The sequence below is a fragment of the Prionailurus bengalensis genome, chromosome B3, assembly GCF_016509475.1.
Source record: "Prionailurus bengalensis isolate Pbe53 chromosome B3, Fcat_Pben_1.1_paternal_pri, whole genome shotgun sequence".
NCBI lineage: Eukaryota > Metazoa > Chordata > Mammalia > Carnivora > Felidae > Prionailurus > Prionailurus bengalensis.
Genome location: NC_057355.1, coordinates 137911579 through 137925652, shown reverse-complemented (window position 1 = coordinate 137925652; position 14074 = coordinate 137911579). Strand labels below are relative to the sequence as shown.

Genomic DNA, 14074 nt, shown 5'->3' with positions numbered 1-14074 from the left:
GTACCATTTCCACCCAAGGTCAGAGCTGGGTAAGTTCAAAGATCCCTAATTGTCCTCTTTATCTGAGCCACCCACGCAGGGCTCGAATTTCTGGAAAACAAGTCCCAAAGTCCTTCAGGGTCTCCCTTGGCCCCCGTGCAGGAGCGGGTCCTGCACGTCCGGTGCTCGCCGGGGTCCCTAGGAAGACCCTTGCCACACCTGCTCCCTTCCTCCCCCAGAGAGGGCTGCTGGCACTGTGTCTAGGGACAAGAGAAGAGAATGGGCCTGGATCACCGCGTCGTTGCTGGGATACAAGTGCATGCTTTCCGAAGGTCGGCTAGCATCGCTAAGAGGAGAAAAGAGGAACCCGTTGGCCAACGTGTGGCAATTGACCATCCTAAAGGAAATAGCACCGTAGTTGAACAGGATAAGTTGAGCCTCCTAAAAGTTGAGAGGCCATGGTGGCCATAATGGCCCATAAATTCAAGAGAGTAAAGTTAAAGCGCAGGAAGGGTTAGTTATACCAAAAACGCTGGCTCTCTTAATTTCAACACGTAGGGGTTAAAGCTACAGATGTGCGCTCTACACCTTCTACCGACTCTGTTAATAGAACGCACTTACGACGCGTGCGTTGGCCTCCTTTATTCTCTGAGTAAGGACGAGCCGGGAAGGGTCTGGATAAGCCAAACATTTCCAGAAAAAGCAAGAACCGAACCACACACAGGAAGCAGGCCCAGAGGTGCCGTCCAGGAGGGAAGAGGGCCCAGTAGGGGGTTGCAAGTTGGATGGTTTGCAAGGTGCCAACCGGCCGCAAATTCACGGCGCAAACCGAGCTCGTGTCCTGGGAGAGAAAGCCAGGAGCATCCGACCAACCCTACTAAAGTGAACGGGCTGGGAGAAGGCAGACACACACGGGTTTCCGTGACATTCAAGAGCAGGCCTGGTGTAAAACACCCCACGAGCATCAGTTCCCTTGAGCCCCTCTGAGAAAAAGACCCATTATCCCCATTTCACATTGATTCCTCACAATCCTGGGACAAGTGATACCTCTTCGGGGCACCTGGGTGGTTCAGTCGGTTAAGCAACTGACTTCGGCTCGGGTCACGATCTCAGGGCTCGAGGGTTCGAGCCCCGCGTCGGGCTCTGTGCTGACAGCTCAGAGCCTGGAGCCTGCTTCCGATTCTGTGTCTCCCTCTCCCTCTCTTCCTCCCCTGCTCGTTCTCTGTCTCTCTCTGTCCCTCAAAAGTAAATAAACGTTAAAAAAATTTAAAAAGCAACAAGGGATACCTCTTATCGCGCGTATTACAGATGAGGGAACCGAGGCACGCGGTGAAGCTTTCGCAAAGGACAGCCGGTGGTGTAGTTCAGGCTTGAACCCAGGGGTTTAGCTCCTGAGCCCGTGCCCTAACCACCACCCCACGCTGCCCCCTGAGGAAGGGAGCCGGTGCCGGGGGACCAGAGAGCGCGTGAGAGCTCCAGCGTTGCAAGGGGCCGTCGGCACAGTCCAGGGAGCTCTCCCAATGGCCCCGAAAATGCCCCCGAAGTACACCCCACTCTCCTGACCCGCCTGGTCACCCTCCCCCTCACGCCCTTTCCACTGCAGACACAACAGCTCAGCGCTCAGGCTTCTCCCCCCTCTAGGCAGGGCCTGGGGACGGGGAGGGGGACCCCAGAAGCTTCGTATTTAAACCAGCCCACGGGCTCTTCCGAGGATGCGTTCACTCCCAGCGCATCAGCGCAGAGGCTGCAATCAACAATTCCAGCAGTAACCAAGCGGACCAGACCTGCCCCACCATGGTTTTTGGTTCATGGACCGCTGTCCTCGAGAAAGGTCACTGGGTGCCCCCTCCCAACCAGGATTCTATCCCAGCTCAGTTTCCCCGGATCATCCCACCCCTTCTTCCTGGATCAGGAGCCCTCTGCCACCAGCCTGCCCGCCCGCGCTGAGGCTGCAGAAAATCCTAGGACGGTGGGAATGGGGGAGTAGGAGGTAAGGAGGGGAGGTAAGGAAGAGTTGAGCGTGGAGTCCTGATTCGAACGGGACAGGGTCCCTGAGCCCCTCACGTGGCCCAGCCCCTGCCGGGACGTCTGGCATCCCTTCTGCACCCAGCCAGAGTCCGGGACATACACCTCTGCCATACACGCAGACCCTTCTCAGCTTCTGTGGGGGTCTCATTGGGCATTTGTCGGGTGGCTCCGTCCTCCCCTCCACGGCTGGCCCTGGAAACCCACCGAGATGCTGGTGCCAGGCCGTGGGCTAGGAGGGGGACTGACACCTGTTGTCTCCTTTAACCCTCTGAGCCCAGGGCCACCCTCCCTCTGACAGAGGCTTATGGACACAGCCAGAAGAGCAGGTGACAAGCAGGACTGCCTGGGCCAGGAAGGGCTGACTGGCACCCGCCCGGCTACCCACAGCTTTGTGCTGGGCGGCTTCCTGTCCCAGTTCCCCGCCCCTCCCAGACCTGTTGCCTCGGACACCCAGAGTCTCCTTCCTCAGAGGCTGGCAGAGACCGTGCACTCCTCCGGGCGCACACGGAGTCTCGGAGGAGGCAGAGGAGGCCAGGCTGTCACAGGAGGTGTGGAGGCCGGCACAGCACAAGGATCACAGGTAGAGGGGGCATGGGGCGGTCCCTCCCACCAGCCCCGAGGCCACCGGGCCGGGTGGGGGGGCAAGCTTGGCAAGAGCATGGACGGGGGACACTTGGTGTTGTCCATCCACCCACTGCAAGAGGTGAGGGGCGGGCAGCTGGGGTTGGAAGGAGGCCATTGAACAGATGGAGAAACTGAGGCACGGGGAGAGGAAGAGATGCTCGGGAGGTATGGAGGTCAGGCCTCGCCTCAATCACAGCCCAGCTCTCCGAGCCATGGGGGGGGGGCGGTGTAGAGCCCCAGCGGGGAGGTGCCCAGCCAGCCAGCTGAGGGGAAGGAGCCCGAAGCCATATCATGGAAGTAGGGGGGCAGGATGGGAGTGGGGCTTCTTCCCCTCTCTGAGCTTGTTCTGCTCTCTATGGGGGGTGGCAGGTGCTCCCCTCACAGGGTCACTGAGAGCACTGGACAGGAGAGCCTGGGGGGATAGTCCTGGAATGCCTCCCTCCCCCACAATGACACCAAGGAAAGCCACCGGCACGAGGTAGGGCCCCCATCACAAGGGCTTACTGTGCACACCCGACGTTGGGCTCTGAGCTAACCTTGAACTACTGCGTTGAATCCTCACAGCGGCCCATCGAGGCGGGTACTGTTGCGATCTTCGTTTCACAGGTGGGGAAACTGAGGCACGGGGAGGTTGAACAGCTGCTCTGAAATCTCACAGTCAATGAATGGGAGAGCTGGGTTCCCGGGCCTGAACCCGTGTCCCAGAGGAAACTACAGGTCGTCCGCCTGGCAGAGTCCCACACTTGGGACCAGGGGAACGAGAGGAGGGACAGAAACGCACTCACCCACTCATCCGCCCCTTCGACAAATGCCCGTAGAGCGCCTATCCTGCGCCAGGGACCGTCAGGGTGCACAGAGCGGGGGTGAGGTCTGCCTTAGGTTTCTAAAGGGATCACGGTCAAGTGAGGCCCTGCCAAGCCTCTACCCTGTCCCACCATCTCCGCCCCCAGCGGCGCTCCAGGGGGCTGTAATAGCCCCAGAACAGGGCCACATGCCCAGGAAAATCCAAGCAGCTTGTGAACCACATTCCTCTGCCGGGAGCCACACCCAGTGGAAACAGTAACAGGCTGAGGCTGGCCAAGAACTAAGCCTCCTCCTGCCCGGAGAAGCCTGGAGAGCAGGGCTGAGCAGAGGGCTGTGCGGGCCAAACGGAAGAGCCCTCTGTGCACCAGGCACTTTACAGAAGTGGTCGCGTACGTCCCCCGACACCCCCGCTCGGAAGCCGGACTTCCAAACCCCTACGATGCCGACAAAAGCCCCTCCTGGTTCAGAGAGGTGAAGCAGCTTGCCTGAGGCAGCACAGCCCTTCTTTATCGATTTGCCATCTGCCCCCTGGCCTGTGCCTGTGGCCGCCCGTGCCAGCCCAGAGCGGCTGTGTCAGCATTGGTCATGGCCCGTTTACCCCTCAGGAAAATCGAGAGGGTTTTCGCATCTGGGGCTAGCTGGCTGACTATGGACGAGCAACCTCTCCGCTCCGGACCTCAGTTTCCCTGTCCGCCAAATGTGCTTTTAACTTCCCCGCCCGTGCCCAAGGCAGTAGCGCGTCTCCAGCAGGAGGCATTTCAAGGTGGCTCCTTGCCACCAGTGGGGCAGCCACTGAGAACTCCCCAGGGGGAGGGTAAGCCACCAAAGTGATGCTGTCCCAAAGAGTGCCTGAGTCATGCCCCCACCCCCACCCCCACCCCCGTGGATGCAGGACGCTGTGGTTTATGAGCTGGGCACAATGACTCCCTTTCGTGTAGGGAACAGAGGGCTGCGTGCCGTCCAGACAGAGCACACAGGGGCCGTGTGAGTGGGCAGCTCAGAACTGGCCTATGGACTTAGTCCTTATTTGCTCCTCTGATAACTGGGGTGACCTTAGTTAATATTCACCAGCAGCCTCCCCCGTCGTCCCTCTGGGTCCACTGCTTAAATACGAACCACAACTAGGCTCTGTCTCCTCAGCCTCGGTCACCAGCCCCGGCCTGGGACAGTAAACCGTAAGTATGCCTTCCACTGGGGGAGCCTCCGGAGAGGCCTCGGGGCCCCTGCACTGCCAGGCAGGCCCCGGGAATGCGGAGAGGGTGGCACAGGCCGGGGCCGGACCCCCTGTCGTCACAGCAAGGGCAGCCCTGGAGCTCCTTTTCTGCTCCCAAGCCTGCCCAGGGCCTCCCCAGGTCCTACTGGAGAGAACACTGGCCCTCTGTGAGTGGTGTGGACGTGGGACCCCGGGAGGGAGGTTGGCAGAGCTCTTGTGTCCTCCCCATGGGCTGCCTCCTGCAGGGCTCACCGCCTTCCCTGTGCCTGGGGGCGTATCTTCTCCCCGCTTCTATGGGTGAGAAAGATAAGGCCCAGAGAGGGACAGTGGGGAGCCCGGACTCATATAGGGACCTTGGGGGAGGCAGGTGGGACCGGAGCCCAGAGTTCCAGCCGTTCACTCCATCCTCCGCGGATCAGAACCACGCTGGGCTTCCCTGTCCGTGGCTTCTGGGCGCCCTTGTTCGTGGTGCAAGATCCAAAACCCTGGGAGGGCACCGTCCTCGGGGCTCGGAGCTGTGCTCCTGAGCCCTTGCTGTAGCCAGGCGGCTGCTGATCTCCTTACATGCGGTCAGGACTTTAGACCTCATAGCAGCCTTTTGCGGTGGTTACTGAGGTTATACTGAGGTGGTTACTGAGGTTTTACAGATAAGGAGGTCAGGAACAGAGAAGTTTAGAACTTGCCCCAAATTACACACTCTCCAGGATTCAAACTGAGGCCGCCTAACTCCAGAGCTCACGTTCCCAAACCTCCTCCCCCTGCCAACATAATTGTCTCGGGTCTTGGGTGCCAGCTGGGGAATGGGAAGCCTGGGCTGGCCTCGAGGCCTCTTTGATGCTGGGTGACCCTGGACCACTGCTCAACCTCTCTGTCCCCTTGGACAAACCGTAGACAGCTTTTGCCCTCTTTCCCCTCACCCCACCCCTCCAGCCTTGATCTCCGGAGCACGGGAAGGATAAAATGTCTCTGTCATCGGTTTTTGGAGACGGAGGCTACAACGATGGCCAAGGCCACCAGACTCCCACGTGGTGCTCCAAAAGGCCCATAACAGTATCAGTAACGGCTGAGGCTCCCTGACAGCTGACGGTGTGTGAAGCGTTTCTTGGCACTTTGCACATATTTAATTTGCACCGTCGCTCCGTGAGGAAATGCACGCTGGTCATCTCCGGGAAACGGAGATTCAGAGAGGTTACGTAACTTGCCCAAGGTCACACAGCTGATATCGAACTGAACGCAAGCCTTCTGGCCTCGTAGCCTCTGAGCTTAGCCCCAAGCGATGCTTCCCCCTTTCCCTGAGCCAGACCACTCCACCGATTTCCTGTTTCAAGGTGTCTGGCTTCGGCTTCGTACACAGAGAAGGACGGAAGGCCAAGTTCCGGAATCAAAATGCTTAGTTAAGATGAAATCCCAGATTCATAGGCAACCAGGTCTATGGCTTTCAGTAAGTTACGTAACCTCTGTGACCCCAGTTTCTCCATTTCTACAACGGGGCTGATAGTAATTCCCACTTCGTAGGGTTAGCTTTGTCGGGGACATTAGATGACACAGAGACAGTGAAACTGGACACGATGGTATTTACTGGACACGATGACAGTGACGGTGACGCTGAGGCACAGGTTTGGGCACAGAATTGAATTTAAAATTCTCCGAAACTCAGAGGCCGTTCATCGCTGAGCACGGACCCTCTTCTCTGGTCCTGGGCAATACGGCAACCGGCCGGGAAGGGACCTGCCAATTTTTTCCACTTGAACCCTACCTGTGCGTAGGTACGAGGGTGTCCACACCTGGCAGGTGCCCACCCACCCGTCACCTTGTCTGCACCTCATATCTGCCACGCACAGGCATCTTCCCTCCGCTTTACAGACAGGAAGCCGGGGTCAACGGAGTGAAGTCGCCTGCCCAAGGCTATCGCCCAGAGGTGGTTGAGCTGAATCACACCTGGGCTTATTCAGGGCCAGGTTTTAGCAGGTGGTTGATGCCCCAGTGGCTTGCCTGGACCCCACTGGGTCACCCGGGATCGTTCATTTGATGCTTGTGGGTGGAAATGGTATTTGACTAGGCAAAGAAATGGCTCACTTCACGGGCCCCCTCCCTGGCAGACTGCTCCCACCTGCCCTGGATGCCGGAGATGTCGCCATGACGTCCTCATTCCTGAGGTTTAAAGCTCGGTCTCTACACCTCCGAGTGCCTCCCCGTCCAGGACACCACCTTCCCCAGCATCAGGCTCTGGGGGCGCCGGGTGCCGCCTTTGACAGAAGGGCGTGGAGAAAGGAGGCTGGGGGCCCTGAGTTGGAAAGAGCAACTGAGAGGCAAAGGGAAGCCAAGAGGAGGCTCAAGCCCCACGTCAGCGTCCCCCGGGGCCCGGTTCTGACGCCCACAGAGTCTGAGACCCGAGGACACGGCTGTTTCAATCTGCCGTTCAAGTGGTAGGGAAACCAAGGCTCGTCCCAGCTCTGCCACCGATTCGCTGTGTGGCCTTGGCAAGGCCCTGACCCTCTCTGGGCCTCAGACTTTTTACCAGAGTAGGCGATGTTACACGCACTGAGACGGCTGTGCCCACGTCGGCGGCGGCCCCTCCCCAGCCCAGCCCCCCAGCCAGCAGCTCCCTCCTCCGAGGGAGCCTCTCCCACCCCCCACCTCCCCTCGCCCCACCCCTCACTCCATTTCGCATCACCAAACCCAGACCGCTGCTAACGGAGAATCCAACGTCGGTGCAGGGGAAACTCATTCAGATGTCCCCCCACCTGGATTTCTACAGCTGCGTGTGGTCGGTCATGTTTGGATTATTTAGAGCCACGAAGGCCAGGGAAAGGGTGGTGGAGAGAAGCCAGTGTTGTGCTGGGTCTTGCTGGTTTGTCCCAAAGACACCCGTAAAGGTCGGGGAGGCTACACGAGACCCAACGTTTCTTATTCCCAGCTTTTTCCCCTCCGGGTTTCAAATTCCAACTTTAAGGATTCCTCTGCCTCTTTGTGCTTGATGGTTTTCGTTACATGAGAAGCAGCTACCTGATGTGGCCGTGGGCACGTCCTCCTCTGCTCGGGCCTCAGTTTCCCCACCCGTGAAGACAGAAGGTTGTGCTGAGGGGGTGCAGGCTGGTGGCCCGTGGCGGGGCCACATCTGGGGCAGGGGGAGCTCAGAGGGGCAGGGCGGGCTCTGGGTCGCTGTGAGTGATGTGGACTGTGACCAGCGCCAGGCAGAGCCTGCTCTAGCTGGTTCAGCCATGAGCCTTGCTGCTTCCTCTTGTGTCCCCAGAGCCAGGGGACCCATGTCCGTCCCCGGCCTGCCAGGGGACCCATGTCCGTCCCCGGCCTGCCCTCTGAAGGCCTCTGGTTGGCAGCCCCTGCCAGCCGCCAGAACCCGTCAGGGTTCAGTCTGGTGTCCGACTTACTTCACCGGATTCTCCCAACAAGCTCACTCTCTATAGGAGGCAACAGGAAAACCAGAGAGACTGAGTGGCTTGTCCTGGTCACCCAGCTGGTAGTGACAAAGCCCACCTCAGAACTCAGGTCCGTCGGAAAAAGAAATGTTTTTTCAACGCCTACCCCCCTGCCCCACGTACGCGCACAAACCCCTAATCTACTGGGGAAATCAGTATGTCGGCCGTCCACGTCACCGCCGACCCCAGCTCTGGGACGGAGGTGTGGCGAGGATGTGCGGGTAAGCTGGCTGCAGGGACTGGACCCCCTTCACGTGGCCGAGGCCCCAGACCCCTGTGGGGCTGTCCTTCAGCTCCGGCAAAAGTGCTAGGGGCTGAGGCTCACCCTGCGTGCTGAGTGGGGACGGCCCCCCGGCCCCTTGTGACCTGGCTGTGTGCCACTGGGCGAGATCTCGCCCCCTCTGGGCAGCAGCCTCGTGTCCGGTAAATAAAAAGAGTTCACGGAAGTGTTCCCGTTCCCATCCAGTCGTACCTGAGCCTGATCCGGCCCATTTCCCGGGTAAGTGTGCACAAATCTCCTGTGCTCATTGTTGCCTTAGTTTCCCCTTTTGTGGAGCAGGGACCGTGGCACTCAGGCCATTGCGGGTGTGAGTGCCACTGCCAAGACCCAGCCTGCCCGGGTCTGTGATTCCGGGCCTGCTACTTCCCTGCCCTGTGGCCTCAGGCAGGTGACTTAAACCTCTCTGGGCCTTTGGTCTCCTCCTCTGTAAATGGACGATTGTCGTATGCCCTGGGTCACAGGCCATTACAAGAGGGCCAGAGATGGGACAGCAAGGGGCTTACAAGGGGGCCTGGCAGGTGGGGAGCCCCGTAGAGCCTTTCCATCCTCCATGATGAGGGCGAAGGGAAGTCCTCGGCACTGGGCCGGCACACGGTAGGGGTTCGGTAAGCTCTGGATGCTTCCCGTGGTGTCGGTCAGTGGCCGAGGGACTCAGCGTGCGGCCTGACGTGGGCGTGGTGCCCCCTCTCTGTCTCGCAGGACGATGCCATCCTCCATCACGTGGGGCCTCCTCCTGCTGGCGGGTCTGTGCTGCCTGGTCCCCTGCTCCCTGGCTGAGGGTCTCCAGGGAGACGCTGTCCAGGAGACAGTTGCATCCCAACACGACCATGAGCACCACGAGGCACCGGCCTGCCACAAAATCGCCCCGAACCTGGCTGACTTCGCCTTCAGCATGTACCGCCAGGTGGCCCATGAGTCCAACCACACCAACATCTTCTTCTCCCCTGTGAGCATCGCTACGGCCCTCGCGATGCTGTCTCTGGGGAGCAAGGGTGACACTCACACCCAGATCCTGGAGGGCCTCGGTTTCAACCTCACCGAGAGAGCAGAGGGTGAAGTCCACGAGGGCTTCCAGCAGCTTCTCCACACCCTCAACCGGCCAGACAGCCAGCTGCAGCTGACCACCGGCAGTGGCCTGTTCATCAACGAGAGCGTGAAGCTTCTGAACAAGTTTCTGGAGGACGTCAAGAACCTGTACCACTCGGAAGCCTTCTCCATCAACTTCGGAGACAACCAAGAGGCCAAGAAACGGATCAACGATTACGTAGAGAAGGGAACCCAAGGAAAAATTGTGGATTTGGTCCAAGATCTTGACAAAGACACAGTTTTTGCTCTGGTGAATTACATTTTCTTTAAAGGTAAGGTTGTAACAGCCACCTGAGCTGACTCCCACGAGAACGTCCAAAAATAGTCTCAAACACACAGTTCTTAAACTTGCTGTGGCAGGGCAGGGAGACTAAATCAGTGCACCTCTGCATATGTTATTCAACTAAGGTCAGGGGACAATGGGTGGGACAGTCAAATCGTCCTCTTCTCTGCAGGACTTTTCAGAGCCTTTCACGTCCTAGTGTACGTTGTCAATCCCCAGCAGGGAGGGAGGTGAAACAGGCAGGCTTAGCAGAGCGTATGAAGGGAAGGGGCGTTCTGGGAACACACTTCCGACAACTCCAGTGCGGTGGAGGGAGGGACAGCTCTGGAGACAGAAACACCAGGGTGCAAATCTTTCCTCTATCGCTTATTAGCTATTTGACTCTAAGCTATTTGACCCTAACCTCTTTGAGGCTCTGGTTTCTTCTCTGTAACGGACACGTAATCATGCCCTTGTTGGCGGGTTTCTGTGAGGACTGAACAAGTTACAAAGAACATGGGGCTGCATGCCTGCACAGCAGGTGCTCAGCTGAACTTGAACCTCAGCCTGGCCTCCTCCCTGAGGGATGGCAACGTGGAGGGGGGCGGTGGAGGGTGCCTGCAGGCCCCAGAGGGCACTCCAAGGCAGTGGAAATGGCCTGGGGCAGGGAGGTGAGAGCAAGGCCAGGGATGCCTCCTCCCCCCTGCGGGCTCCTCACTCTGGAGGCAAGAGTGTGATGGAGAGCACGGGGCCAGAGCGGGCAGATGTTAGGTCCCAGCTCTGCTGTGTGACTTCTGGTGGGTCTGGCCCTTCTCCGGCCTCAGTCTCCATCCCTGTGCAATGGGGAAGTTGGGCACAGGGGTTCCCGGGGCGCCCTCCCTCTGGGCCTTGCCCGGACAGTGCTGCTCTCTCTCGGTGCAGTGGAGGGGAGCTACCCGGGCCTCGCCATTCTGCCCAGCGGTCCAGGGAAAGGCTTGGGGTGGGGGCGAGAGCGATTTCCTGAATGATAAGAGCTGCCCGTTAACAAGGGGCAGGGAGACTCCCACAGGGACGTGCCGAGTATGACTGATGTCAGTAATTTTCATTTAGCATCTCCCAAGCCACCCTCAAATACGTGAGCAAGAAAGACAAGTAAAAATGCTCGCTTTGCACATCCAGACTGGCAGGCCTTAGCCTCGATAACATAGACCTTCTGGATCCTCCTCCGGTCTTGCATTCTTCTCTCTAATGTCCTTTCGGTAGACTGTTCATGGCAGCCCCAATTTACAGGTGGTGACACTGAGGCTCGGAGAGAAGTTGTCTCGCCAAGGAGACTCGGGGCTTTTTTATCCCACCCTATTGTCCAAACCTTCCCCCACCGCTGGCTGAAGCCCACCTTCCCTTCCCTCCAGGCAAATGGGAGAAGCCCTTCGAGCCCCAGCATACCACAGAGGAGGACTTCCACGTGGACGAGGACACCACGGTCAGGGTGCCCATGATGAGCCGCCTGGGCATGTTCGACGTCCACTACTGCGACATGCTCTCCAGCTGGTCGTTGCTCATGGACTACGTGGGCAACGCCACCGCCTTCTTCATCCTGCCCGACCAGGGCAAAATGCAGCAGCTGGAGGAAATGCTGAACAGGGACATCCTGGCCAAGGCCTTGGAAAAGAGACATTCCAGGTGATTCCCAAACCAGAGAACAACCCGGGAGCCGCCGCGTCCGGCCGGGCCCCAGGGAGGGAGGGCGGCCCCACGCCCCGTGCGCCCCACAGCGGGGCAGGACCTGGTGTCCCAGACCCAGGCTGGCATCGTTCAGACCGCACCGGCCGGGCTCCGTGACAGGACGGTGCCCGCGGTGAGGAGGCCAGAGTCCTGTCCTTGGGGACTCGCTTCCCCACCGGGGACACCGTCCCTTCCCGGTGCCAGCACGCGCCCTGGGAGGACCACGAAGGGAGAGGTGGGCTTCTGGCGAGGGGGGCAGCGGATGTGGAGTCAGAGCATACAACGCCCGGGGCCGGACGGGGACAGCCTGCCTGGGGTCGGCCGGGAAGGCAGAGGCCCCGGGGAGGGGCCCTCGGGCGCACCTTGGAGCAAGGTTTGGGCTCCTCTGTCACTAGACCGGTGTGGACTGATTGGGTCCCCGTAGTGAGGTAATGCATGAGCGTGCACCCCAAATTAGTGCATAAAACGCCCAAGCCCTCGTGACCTATTTTATCCTCCACACGATGACAAGATACACGCAGGTATAAATGTAGCAATGGGAACGTATATAAATAATCAAGTACAATTATACGTGAAACTGATACCCAGAAGAATACATAATAAGCATATCTGTGCTTAAGTGAATATAAAGACACGAAAGAGCATAAGGATACAATTAAAATAGCAGTTTTAATACCTCCTCGCCCCACCCCCACCCCCCACTCCTGGGCTGCCTGCGCCAGAGGCTGAAAGAACACAAGGCGGTGCAGAATCCGGATCGGGTCGAGCGGAGCCTCAGTGCCAGTCAGCTCGCTCTGGCAGACCCTGCTCGGGGCCACACGCTGGCCCCACGGAAAAGCAGAGCGGGGCATTCGGCCCGTGGGCTCACGCATGACTCGCCGAGCAGATGTCCCTCCACACTCACCCCACGTTCCCCTGGGATTCGGGCTCTGGGGAGGTCCCGGTCTGGGGAACACCTGACCCTGCAGGGCAGTGCGCTAAGCGCTCCCCAGGGGACTTCCTGGAGGGCTGCTCGGAGGAGGCAGGAGGGGGCATCTGACACTTTGCAGGACAAGCCATCCCTGTGATTCTACATCCTCTGACCCCAGTGGGGGGGGGGGGGCGTGGAGGAGCTAGAAATGGAATAACCCGTGCACACCTCCAGCGCTCCCATGGGGGCCGGGCGAGGGCCACACTGACAGGGAGAGACAACCAGAAATGAAACGCTCAATGCTGTGAAACGCCTTTGTTTCCGAACCGTCGTCACAGGTCTGCCAATTTACATTTGCCCAAACTGTCCATTTCTGGAACCTACGATCTGCAAACCGTCCTGAGAAAAATGGGCATCACCAAGGTCTTCAGCAACGAGGCGGACCTCTCGGGGATCACTGAGCAAGGTCCCCTGAAGCTGTCCAAGGTGAGTGTGTCCCTGGTGGCCATTGGCCACTGGTGCGTGTGGGGGACAAAGGGACACAAACACCTCTGCAGACTGAGGTTCCTGACGAGCGCCCTGGATCCACGGAGACTGGAATGTGGGCAGGTGACAATGGAGGAGGTGGCCTCACGTGCTTCTGGCTCTTTAGGGACCTCCTCCGCACTTGTGGCACTGACACCCTGGGTCATTTTTGGCCAGGGCCTTCCCTTCTTTGGGCCTCGATGGACCCATAGTTACAAAGACAGGCTGGAGCTCAGGGATTTCAGAGGACTTTTGCCTCTGCGTCTGTGACACTGGGAGCCATTGGCCAATCACTGAGTCTAGGTGAATGAGGGATTTTGCCTAAAGATACCATTTATTCAGAAAATTAAAGGTGACTAAAGCCACAACCGCAGCTCGAAGGCTGGCTGGGAACTGAGCGCCTGGTGTGGACCAGATGCAACGAAGGTCCCCGTCAGAGTCCTGGGCCCCAGGGTGCTTGACATCAGGGAGGGAGGCCATGGATGGGGAAGGACAGGCCAGGTGGAGAAAGGCCCACATAAGCCCCTCCCTGGGCAACACCCCCCTCCTTGGGCCTCGCTCCCAGGGCTGGGTTGGGGACGGCAGCCCATCCCCACTCAGGACAGGCCGCCGTGCTCTCGCCCTGTAGGCGCTGCATAAGGCCGTGCTGACCATCGACGAGAAAGGGACAGAAGCCGCTGGGGCCACATTTATGGAAGCCATCCCCATGTCGATGCCCCCAACTATCCAGTTCAACAGGCCCTTTGTGATCATCCTCTACGACAGAAACACCAAGAGCATCCTCTTCATGGGAAAGGTGGTGAACCCCACCCACACAATACCTGGCTTTCTGAATTCAGCCCCCTCCCCAGACGACAGACATTAAAGAATGATCCGGCCCAAGCTTGTGTGTGACATCCTTCATCCTTCACCTGAGTCTCCCCTTCCATCCCCCGGCAGTGTGTGGAATGTGGGTCACAGCGACCACAGTGTCCACTGTTTACTCTCTACCAGGCCTTCCCACTGTCTGGGAGCGGTGCTGGGCCGGGGCGAAATGCTTGCCCCGGTCACTCTGGAAAAGCTCTAGGCTTTCAGTCTTATCTGGGAGTCCCCGAGGGGGCATCGCAAGGGCTCAGATTCCAGCCCCCAGCCCCCCAGCTCCCACTGGGCTCCCCCTGCCCCGCTGGTGCTCGCAGCGCCCCCCACGACAGCCCCTCCCCCTGCTGCCCCTCAACCTCGAGGC

The 14074-nt window shown here is 59.1% G+C and overlaps 1 protein-coding gene across 3 annotated transcripts; it reads left to right on the top strand.

The window, feature by feature from the left end:
• Window positions 1-2403: 2403 nt before the first annotated feature.
• LOC122469486 (alpha-1-antitrypsin-like) lies at window positions 2404-13734 on the top strand. Of its 3 annotated transcripts, XM_043556932.1 has the most exons (6): window positions 2471-2587; window positions 4507-4610; window positions 9065-9723; window positions 11105-11375; window positions 12666-12813; window positions 13481-13734. In XM_043556932.1, exons 3-6 carry the CDS (start codon window positions 9069-9071, stop codon window positions 13715-13717), a joined length of 1311 nt encoding a protein of 436 aa, XP_043412867.1. In that variant the 5' UTR covers window positions 2471-2587; window positions 4507-4610; window positions 9065-9068; the 3' UTR covers window positions 13718-13734. The 3 variants fall into 3 exon arrangements, with proteins under 3 accessions (XP_043412868.1, XP_043412867.1, XP_043412869.1); XM_043556933.1 differs by lacking the exon at window positions 4507-4610 and having other exon boundaries at window positions 2404-2587; XM_043556934.1 differs by lacking the exon at window positions 2471-2587 and having other exon boundaries at window positions 4492-4610.
• The last annotated feature ends 340 nt before the right edge of the window (window positions 13735-14074 follow it).